Source organism: Macrotis lagotis, chromosome 2 (assembly GCF_037893015.1).
Source record: "Macrotis lagotis isolate mMagLag1 chromosome 2, bilby.v1.9.chrom.fasta, whole genome shotgun sequence".
Lineage (NCBI taxonomy): Eukaryota > Metazoa > Chordata > Mammalia > Peramelemorphia > Peramelidae > Macrotis > Macrotis lagotis.
This window is the reverse complement of record NC_133659.1, coordinates 244,255,761-244,267,259: the sequence shown is the minus strand read 5'-3', so window position 1 is coordinate 244,267,259 and position 11,499 is coordinate 244,255,761. Positions and strand designations below refer to the sequence as shown.

The 11,499-nt window shown below is 35.0% G+C and overlaps 1 protein-coding gene across 5 annotated transcripts in view; it reads left to right on the top strand.

The window, feature by feature from the left end:
* Positions 1 to 440: 440 nt before the first annotated feature.
* Positions 441 to 11,499, top strand: part of LOC141514628 (uncharacterized) — a 69,896-nt gene continuing 58,837 nt past the window's right edge. For 2 of the 5 annotated variants that reach the window (XR_012476071.1, XM_074225598.1), the window contains exons 1-6: positions 442 to 601; positions 4,435 to 4,664; positions 6,045 to 6,126; positions 7,572 to 7,789; positions 9,290 to 9,391; positions 11,193 to 11,223. Coding sequence is in view for 4 of the 5 variants with exons in the window: in XM_074225598.1 (XP_074081699.1) it covers positions 582 to 601; positions 4,435 to 4,664; positions 6,045 to 6,126; positions 7,572 to 7,789; positions 9,290 to 9,391; positions 11,193 to 11,223 (683 nt within the window). In the remaining variant the exon portion in view is untranslated. Of the gene's footprint in view, positions 602 to 4,434; positions 4,665 to 6,042; positions 6,127 to 7,571; positions 7,790 to 9,289; positions 9,392 to 11,192; positions 11,224 to 11,499 lie in introns of those variants that run through there. The other 3 variants (XM_074225599.1, XM_074225600.1, XM_074225601.1) reach the window with 3 other exon arrangements.

The window sequence follows — 11,499 nt, the reverse complement described above, 5'->3', positions numbered from 1 at the left end:
GGGCTGTCTGGACTACGTAAATTGCCATTTAGCAGTGGTAGGTATGTTGGGAGAGATCGAAGTTTGCCTGCCAAACATCAATGCCATGAAAAAAAAGCCCTAATTAGGCTAGTTTTGACTTTACTACATGTACTTTATGTGGGCATTATAGACTCAGCCTGTTTCCCCTGTAGCTACATTTTTAGTCCCATCTAATTAGTGGGATTCAGGCAAAGATAATACTATACTTGTAAAGGATGTTATGGAAAGGGATATTATAGAATTTAGTACAAAAAGGGTTTTGTACTTTAAGCTCCTTTATAGATTCTGGAGTGTCCATTTCTATAATGTAATAGATGTCTTTTAATTATTATCATGAGCCCCCAGGGTCTCCAGAGGTCGTCCAAAAAGCACAAATAGGCAGTCTCCTTGGTTACAAAAGCTTGAGGTGACATCATGGTGACACCACAACAGAGTCTAGGGCCCATCCCTAAATGTTTTTGTGCCCAGGGTCTTTTCTGTGAGGAAGTAGTCCAGAGTAGTTTTTCTTTTTCACACACTGTGTGATTGGATAACAGTCAAATCACCAGGGATTTTCGAGAATGGAACATGGAAATCAAGGGTAATTATTTATACTTTATATTCCCAGTTTCTTTTTCTCTTGGAATTATTGATTGAAATGCTAAGGACCAAGAATGAAGAGTTTGAAACCAGAAATATTAACTAAATGGATTATACAGAGGTAGATATAAATTTTAATTTAATGAGATGAAGGGGAAGCAGGGCATGGTGAATCACACTTCTAAAAAATGTCTATCCAACCTAATGCTTGTCATATAGTTTGGGTATGCATGATGATAATTCTTTCTAATCAACACTATCATTCAGGTATAGTTGCTAGGAACAAGAATTTCTCAAGTTCCAGTTTCCTCCTTTCCTGGATGTTGACAAATTCTGCCATCTGAGGCCATGCCACCTTTCTAAATCCTAGATATTCTAAGATTCTATAGCCCAAAAGTAAAGGATTCAAAAAGATTACACTGTTGATTTTTAAACTTTTCAAATATTAAGTCAGTTTGCTTGACATTTTAATCTAAAAAATCACCTATTTCCCCTCTTGTAATTCTTTTCTTGTCCCCATCTTTCCCCAAAACCAGATTTTTACTTTTTTTTTTCCTATTCTATTAATCCTCCATTCATCTTTCTCTAACATTCGAGTTTGTTTTCCTCATGATTATTTGCCTGTCCTTTTCTCCCAGTTAAAACTGCTCTTCAGGCCTACCTTTTACTATCCTCTCCTATTTTTCCTTTAATGTTTGAAATACTTTAATACCAAAATCTCGATGTGTATGTGTTGAGAGAGAAGCTTTTCCTTGATTAAATTATCCTTGTAAAAATGTCCTCAAGTGAAACAAATCCACATAGTAATCACATATGAAAATGAATGTCTCATTTTGTAGCTGTCAAGGATGTGGAGAACATGCTTCAACATCATTCTTCTGGGGTTATTGTTAGTCATTTACTTGATTAAAATCCTCAAGTCTTTAAAAATTGTTTATATTGTTTATATTGTCATCTTTCTATGTTCTCTTTGTCCTGGAAATCTAATTGTTGCAACAAAGTAGGCACCTATCAATTGGGGAATTGCTCAACAAATTCATGCTAAAAAAGCATGGGTGCAAGCACACACATCTGTTTCACTCCATTGGAACTTGGAAAGTATAAGAACATTGTTTATTATCCAGAACCTGTACAAACATGCCATCTTGAAACTAGCATACAATCTTTGGGTAATCATTGCCATGATCCATAAGCCCTCATGGACTGACAGTATTAAAAGACTTTGCTTAAATTGACAAACAACATATACAGATCTCGTTTTGCTCCTGGAATTTCTCCTGAAGCTTTCAGGCAGAAAATACAGCATTGGTTGTTTATTAGTCCTTTCTAAAACCACACTTGCTTTTGGGTAGAAGACCACTTTCAGGTGAAGGGTCAGTCAATTAAGGAGAACTCTGGCAAGAATCTTGCCTGCAATGACTAAAATCCAACACTATACCCCACCCCATGATTACCACAAGACAACCTACTTCCTTTTCTTTTATAGAGGAAAGGAGACATCCTTTATTTCCTGTAGGATAACCCCCTCTTGCCATATAACCTGGAAGATTTCTACTATTGGTCCACAGTATCAAAGATGGAAGATTTCAGTAAGTTTTTGCCTGAGCTGTGAACTTCCTTCCTTGTAGCTTTCTGCTGAAATTAAATCAGTACCAGTGCTTTGCCACACAGGAGCCTAATGGCATTCAAAACCTCTTTTTCAGCTGGAAGTTCAGCTAGAGAGGCGTTGACTTCAACCTGAGTCATTGGCTTCAGCCCTGGTTGACAATGATCTATTAAGTTAACCCCGAGGAAGTGTTTAGCCCATCTCTCCAAGATCATGTCCTTATTACTGATCAGTGTGACTCCATCAGAACTGAGTAATTGAAGATGAACCAAAAGGTCATCACAGTAAAATTGAATTTCTGAACCAAGAATCCTGCATCTCTCTAAGCTTCACTTGCAATCTACTTCTGATTAAGTTAAACATTGCTTTCCTAGAGATAGACAAACTGTCTACCAGTACTATTCCAGAAAATTGAACAGCTTCCATTTGAAATGCCTTAGGAAGATTCTGAAGATCATCTGACAAGATAAGGCACTGGTCACTGAGGTCATTTCCCAAGATGAATTGCCAAACTTTCATACTCTTCTGCAGAGAACACAACTCCAGTGGACTGGCCATGTTGTTTGAATGCCAAACATACAGTTATCTGAAAGACTATTTTGCAGAGAAGGCAAGTCATCACATAGAGATCAGAAGAAGGAATACAAGAGTACTCTCAAAATCTATCTGAAGACCTTTGGATTTTATTGTGTGACATGAGAGACACTGGCCCAAGACTTCCTGGCATGGCATGCCTACCACAAAGCAGGAGCTATGCCCTATAAGAAAATCATAATTGCAATAACTCAAAAGAAATATGAGATGTACAAATTTAGAGCTGTCTGTATTCCAAATATTTTATATGGACTATTAATACTTGACCTATGAATAGAACCTTTCAAGTTCAAATGTCAACCACAGTTGGATACACTGTACATGACCTTCATATCATTTTGGTCCTCTTAAAGCACAAAGGGCAACAAAGAGCTTAACAAATTATTGTTTATGAATATAATGTAATTATTGCATTTTTTTGCAGTGTGGCTAATATGGAAATGTTTTATGTGATTGTATATGTATAATCTATTAAATTCCTTGTCTTTCAGAGAGATGGCATAACATCAGATGAAACTTGTAAAACAATTCCCATTTAATTATTTTCCTATTTTAATTGCATTGATTTGGTTTGAGCAAAAACTTTTCAATTTTATATACTTAATATTAACCATTATATCTTCTGTGGTTCAATTCTTCTTTTATCCAGCATCGTAAAAAAATATTCTTTCCCTATACCTCTAATTTGCTTTATAATATGACCTTTTATATTTAAGTCATGCATATATTTGGAGAGGTTATCCTGATATTAATATGAGATGATGATCTAAACCTATTTCTGCTTCAGTGGATCACAGTTTTCTGAGCAGTTTTGTTGGGTGAGCCCAACATGTTTATAGGGAACAAATTCTTGAACAAATTGCTGTATTTGGAATCAATATTCATTAAAGATATTGGTTTATAGTTCATTCATGTTTTATCCTTCCATAGTTTACATATTAGGACTATATTTGTCTCATAAAAGATTTTAGTAAAATGCTTTCCAAATTTTTTGAGAATTTGTATAGTATATATGTATACTAATATACAGTATAGTATGTATACTAATGCATACTAATTGTTCTTTCAAAGTTTGATAGACTTTTCTTTGATTTCTTCTCCCACTCCCAACCAATTCATGCCCCAGAATCCAGACTTCTTTTTCTCTCCCTTACTAGAAACATGACTCATTATGAGTTTTTCTTGTCTTCAATGCTCAGAATTTGATCTAGCAGACTTTCATTCCCCTCACTATAATATACATAATATATGTTATGCCATCATATATATGATGACATAGTCATCTTTAATTATGAAAGGTAGCTACTACTAGTATATTTTCTAGATTGTTCTGGAGGAGGTATACCAAAAGAAAGACATTTAACCATTTTGATTCTGCTCATAAAGGTTTTCAATGAGCTTTAAGTCAGGTAAGTTCTCAGGTCACTGAAATATGTTTATGTCCATTTTTCAATGAATTTCTAACCTTTTGTGAAGTATAGATCATGTCCTATTTCATCTGTGATAATTTCTGAAACAATTCTACTGGATAAATAAGTTCTATAATAATGATAAATATTTAGAGAACAAAGCATATAATTAACAGTTTAAAATTTAGAAAGCCTATTAAATATATCTCCTTTGTTTTTGTTCAGGATGGCCCAGAGTACCACAAAAGAAACAAATATCAACAAGGAAGAACAACCCCCTGCCCAAGCAGTATCACAAGAGATGTCATTAATCTTATCAATGTCACAGATTATTGGCATGAGGACACCTCCAGGGAGTATGGAGAGAGAGTCCTCATCACATGCAAAGGATAAATGTCCTCCTTTCTCTTTGGAGACTGAACTTTTGAATGGACCACAGAGTGATTTAGAGATAGGTTGGGGTCCTGTCTTTTTCTTCCTGCTCCTATCTTTACATTCTTGGGTTTCTTAGAAGGAAAAATTCTGTTGTCCCTAAGTTTATGCAACCAGATATGATTGTTAGCTAATCAAATATCAAGATTTGATGTTTTTAGTGGTTATAATGGCCCAAGCCCAATTTCTAAAACCCTCTTCTGCTTATTTGTTCTACTTTATATCCTGAACTAAAAGACCCATAATTGTTTTGGATTGGACCTAGGATTCCATTGTGGGGAGGCTCTACCAATGCTGATCAATAATGACTCTGCAATTTAATCTCAGAGTTGTATGGAAGCATTGACCATTTAACAATTTGCCAAGGGCCACACAGGGTACATGTAGTAGCCATAATCTGATGAATTTCATATACACACAGAAATATTCCTTGATGTTTCTTGGTTTGTTTTTTTTTTACTTTAGGCTTCAAAAGACAATTATTGTAATCTGATACCATGTGACTGCTTATTTGGTCATGGTTGTGAAAGCTTACTTGCCCCTTCTGTCAATGAGAACTGCACTTTCGGAATATTACATTGGCACCAGTGGATTGGGTCAAGGGGAAAGAACAGGGTAGGGAGACTGTAGATAGGGAGATCAGTTAAGATATTATAGAAGACCAAGCTCCTACTTTGTGCATGCTTTACCTAGGATGAAGTTAAGAAAACTTTTACTCTTTTAAGCAAAATTTTTAAACTGTAATTTTTAAAAGAGCTAAATATACACATTAACAAATATGAACCTTTTAAAGAATGATTTTAAAAGAAAAAACATAAGTCAAAATTGATAACAAGAAGCATAAAGCTCTATTCAATAAATATATTAAATGATTTAAGAATATATTCACTTCAGTTTAAGAAGAAAGACTGAAGAAGGAGGAAGCAAATAGAGCAGAGAAAAGAAACATAGAAAGAGGGAAAGAACTGAGGAGAGACATAAAGACAGAGGGATGGACAAAGTGACAATGTGATGGAGAATTGCCTCTCAGGATTCTAGAATATATTGCCTTGTCCTTCAAAATATTCCCCCACCTACTCACTAATGCCAAAAATAGTTTTTGGCAAGAAAGAATTTCTACATTGAGAGATAAATTATTAAAAGTGTAAGTCTTGAGGAAGAGGTGTAGTACCTTTGTACATACTGATTTTAGAGGTGACTTTTTTTCTTTTTGTCTATCCCCCTCTTTCCTGATGTTGGCAAATTATGTTCTCTAATTTACATCTGATTAATAATGTCAATTCTGTTATGCTAGAGCCAGATCTGTCCCATAAGAGGGTTCTTTTTATCTCCACTAGCAATAATGTTGAAAAGTTTTTCTCCTAGAATAATCCTTCAGTAACAATTCCTCCTTCCCTTTTCAGGGAGTGGGGACAACATGAAAGGAAGCTCAAGCCTGGGCTCAAGCCAAGACCTAAATCCTCAGCTGTCTGTATCTGAATTAAAGTAAGAAGATGCTTTATAAAGGATCTGAAAGTAGTTGAACTAGTTTTGTCTTCCAAGTACTATATATCTTAAATATGGTATATAGGCTAATTAATTTTTTAATGACTAAAATCTACAATTTTCTCCCTCCTATGTTATCCCTCTCAAAAAAAAGTTAAAAAAAAACCCAGCCTTATAGCAATTACAAATCTGCATAATCAGCAAAAGAAATTTGTTCATTGGCCAGATGTAATATTATATATATTTACTTGTGTGTATTGTATATGTGTGTGTATGCATTGTATCTCTTTATTTCTAACATTATCTCAAGCTACAACCTGAGTCTATTGCCTTTCTGATAGATGAGTAGTAATATTTCATCATGAGTCCTTGGAAATTATATTTGGTCATTAGATAGATCAATTCTTAAGTCTCTCAAAGTTGCAACTAAACTAATTTTAGAGCTGCTTATATGAAAAAAAGGATTAGGTCCTATTAAAGAATTAAAGTCTTTATTCATCTTTTGTTGTTGAATCACTTTCCCTCTCCCCTATTTTAAGTTGTCCCTTAAAGACTAAAAAAGAAATAGGGGAAAAAAGAGGAGAGAGGGGAACAATTTTCCAAAACTCATCAACATGTCAACTGAGTCTGATGCAATATGTAGCATTCCACACCTGTAGTCCCCTTTGAAGTAAAGAAAGTCTTTGGAAGTAGAGTTGCCAGGAGAATCTTACCAGAACTTAGGAACCTTGTGTTCTACTCCTGGTACTATTTTTGATTTGATGACCCTGGGTGTGTGTGTGTGTAAGGGGGGAACAGCTTCCCTCTCTATGCATTAATTTCCTTATCTGTCAAATTAGGACCTAGGCAATTATCTTTAATTGAGTAGTATAGTCCAGTGACAAGAGCATTGGCTTTTGGAATGTCTCTGATACTTGCTACCTATTTGATCTGGGTCAGATCATTTAACTTCCCCAGGCCTTGTTTTTCTCATCTATAAAATGATCTGGTTAGACTAGATGGCTTCTGAGGACACTTCTAACTCCAGATCTGTGATTCTATAATTATATTATCTGTACTTTCTCATTGCATTACCAATGAGAATTCTCATGTCCACCTCAAAAAAGGTGCTTGCTCTATGAACAAAGGAGAATTGCTGTAGCTCAAAAGAAATGTGAGATGCACAAATCTAGAGTCATTTCTATCTCAAATGTCAAACAGATTATTTGTGCCTGACCTGTGGTAGAGCCTTCTGATCACCCACAGTCTACACACTTCACTGGACATTAACCCTAACATCATGATGTTATTTTTGTCCTCTTTGAGTATGAAGGATGAGCAATAATCAATCACTGTGCAGGAAATATATACATAAAGAGTTAAACCAATTGAAAAAGGACTGCAGTAGAGCAGGGAAATGAGTCACTAGTGAGAGAAAAGTCTAATTCCTGTTTATCTTTACCTAGTAGAACTCAGAGTCTCAAAGAAGCCCAGAATAGTAAGGAATATAAAACCTCTGCCCAAACAGCATCACACTTGGAGATGTCGCTATTCATGCCAATGCAAGCATTTATTGGGAAGGTGACAACACGAGGGAATGTGAAGGCTCCCCCATCCTCCAAATGTATTCCTTTTCCTGTGAATCTTGGATGTTCTTCTGGCCCACAGAATGAGGCAGAAAAAGGTATGGATCCTTTCTTCTTCTGCTCTCATTGCTTCATTTTGGGGTTTCTTGGAGAGGATGAATCTATTGAGACCAAAGGGGAAGTCTGGAAAGGATTTTAGGTTGGGAAAAAAAATAGTATTTCCTTTATAGAAAAACTGAAAATTTCTTATAGAGAAACTAAAGTAACTGAAGAGGAACTTTTTAACAATATCCTTCCACAAGGCTCAGTCAGTTAATAAGCATTTAGTGAATATTTGCCTTGTGTCAGTCATTGTGCTAAGTGGTTTACAAAGAAAGGTAAAAGACAATCCCTGTTCTCAAAAAGTTCAACATCTAAAGGGGGGAGACAACATGTAAACAACTATGTTCATGATAAATAGATAGGCAGATAGAGAAACAGAAAGATAAATAAATGTATGTGTATGTATACATGTGCATGAAGAATATAGATTATCAGCAAAAAGAGATCACTAGCTTTAAGGGCTATATTTATAATTTTCCTAAGTTTGAACCAACATTACTTTTCTAGTTCATCTATGTATGTATGTATGTGTGTATACAACTTGAAATTGTGTATATACTATGTAATCTTTTGAATATATTGTAATCTTTATGCTGATATTTTATTAAATAATTTTGTGTTCATATATATTAGGAATATTAGTTTATATTTTCTTTTCTCTGCTTTGTCTCTCCCTGGTTTAGGTATCAAGTTCATACCCAAATCAAAGGAGATTTGTGGAATCCCTTCTTTTCCCTATTTTCCCAAAATGTTTATGTTTAAAATGTCACCTGATCTTGTTATTAAATTAATTAGAAGTATGAACTAGGTGTGAACAAATTCAGAAGAATGAGTTTCTATCCTCTGGGTATCCAAACTAAAGGTTTTAGTGTAAGTTGGATGAGTATCCTAGAAGGGGTGCTACATGATATATTTTTTTCTTTGATCTGAAAACTCTAGATTTTGGGCATGGCATTTTGAGAATTTTTCCTTTGGAAACTTCTTTCAGATGGTGACCAATTGAACTCTTTCGATTTTTAGTTTGCCCTCTGGTTCTTATAGATCTGAGAAGTTTTCGCTTATAATTTGAAATATGATAACCAGGTTTTTTATTTCAGTCATGGTTTTCAGAGAGTCTGATGATACTTAAATTATCACTCTTTGATCTGCTTTCCAGGTCAGTTGTTTGGGATACTAGACAATTTTTTTACACTTGTTGTCTCTCATGGATTAAGTTGTGAGCTAATATATATCCCCATTCCAAATTTTAGAGAATTCATTATTTGAATATGATTTTCTACCTTTTATATTGTTATTTATTTTTCACTTTTTTTCTTCTAGTTCTCTTATTTCTGTTACAATTTTTTTTAATCCTCTTCCTTCATTTCTCCTTGGTCATAGTCACTGTGGCTAAGCCATTTTTTTCCTCTAAGGCTCTGTTTTTGGATGTTATAGAATGATTCTTTCCTTCTGCAGATACCTATTAGGCATCTCATAAACTATAACATTCTTCCTAGAGTTCAATGTCTTCTGTCTACTAATATCTTCAGCCTCAAGCCTGATTTGGGACTCTGTACCAGAACCAGTCTCAATCCTCAACCACACTCTTGAATGGGATGGTAAGGTCCTATGCTTCAATCTTCAGGGTCTTCTCAAACATCTTACTTAGATCAGGGTGCTGTGAACTTCCAGCCTTTCTGGAGCATCTTTGTCATAATGCTTCTAGCTCCCAAAATTTCACCTGTGTTCAGAACATTTCAATTTTCTATTGCGCAATCTGGAATTATATCCAAAGAGTTATAAACTGTATATCCTTTGACCCAGCAGTACCACGATTAGGTTAGTTTCCTGAGGTGATCAAGGGAAAAAAAGGAAAAAAGCTATTATGTTCTAAAATATTTATAATAGCTCTCTTTGTGTTTGCAAGAATCTGAAATTGAGGGGATACCCATCAATTGGGGGATGACTGTACAAATCATGATATATGATGGAGTCTTACTGTATTATGATAGAATACTACTGTGCTATAAAAAATGAACTAGTTGCTTTTGATAATACTTGTCCTTTTTTTTTTTTCAAAGAAGCCCATGACATTAGGGAAGAGATGCCATGACATGCAATTGAATTGAATTTAGGTGAGGGAAGGGGCTGTGCAGTACCAGCCTCACTTTTTCCTTCATAGCTATCTGGGCCCAGTGTCCAGAAATGAATCAGGATGACTGGAGATGGCCTTGGATATAGTGGGAGACTTTAACCTTTTTAAGTTACTTAAATCTTTCCTAGGACATAGTTTTCCTAAAGTGATGCCCATACAGTTACTTTTAGAAAAAGATGGAAAGATTTTCATGAAATAATGAAGTTATGTAAGCAGAATCAAGAGAATGTGGTATAAAGTAATACTAAAATAATTATTCTTAGAACTGTGAACAAACTTGTTATTCTTACAAATACTCAAATCAACTACAAAAACTCTATGAAGGAGGGGCGGCTAGGTGGCGCAGTGGATAAAGCACCGGCCCTGGAGTCAGGAGTACCTGGGTTCAAATCTGGTCTCAGACACTTAATAATTACCTAGCCACATGGCCTTGGGCAAGCCACTTAACCCCATTGCCTTGCAAAAACCTAAAAAAGCAAAATAAACAAAAGAAAAACCAAAAACCTCTATGAAGGAAGATGCAATCTACCTCCAGAGAAAGAATTGGTAGAAGTATGTACATACTTATATATATACATATACATATTTATATTTATACACACATATATGTATATATAAAATGTATATGTCAAATACGGGTCTTTTCTAGTACAGAATGGGGAGGAGGGAGAGACAATTTGAAACAAAATTTTAAAATTAATAAAATTTAAAAAATAACATTGCAATTGTCCATCTCCTTTGAGGTTTCTTGCTCTCTTGTACAAAGTGCTGCCAGCTTTAGGGCCTCTGAAGTAATTTTCAGATTATGTTGCTTTCTCTAGAGTTGGTGCTTACTCGTTGTCTTTTTGTGTAGTCTTAGCATGGATGAAGACATTATCGTTTTTCTTTGGATTCTCTTTGGTCTGGGAAAAACTGAGTTCCTTTGTGAATTTTCAATAGGCACCTGTAGCAAAAACCTTGAGGAAAATGTAAACAATAAAGTACTTTATAATTGAAAACTTTTATTAACCTTATGAAAACATTTATTAATATTATGGAAACATTAACAAGACTTTAAAGATTGATCAGAAATGGGGGGCTTAAAAAAGAAGAGGGAATCAGATACCAGGTTTTTAGATTGAGGGACTCGAAGAGAAAGGCTTTATTTCTCTAGTGCTACTTATCAGTAATAAGGATTGCCCCTTTCCCCAAAGAAATAGTTCTTGGGCAAGTAGATCTCCCTGATGATGGAAACTCAGGATGACCCTGTCTTTTTTTTTTTCCAGGGAGTGGTGACACTTTTCAGATTGGAGCAAGGTAAAAAGATCAAGAGGGTGTATATAAAAGGTAGCTCTGTGAATTTGAAGGGAGGCAGCGATGTGGGGGTGGAGTGGTGGTGGTGGTGGTGGAATTTAACACTGGTCTCACAGATAGAAAGACTTTCAAGAACTACTTCTGACGAATTGGCTGTGGAATCTTGGGCAAGTTACTTAACTTCTCGGTGTTCTGGGTAACTTTGAAAGACTATAATTTGCAGAAAAGTTATCAATTTACATAACAATTTACATCAATTAGATATCAATTTACATAAAT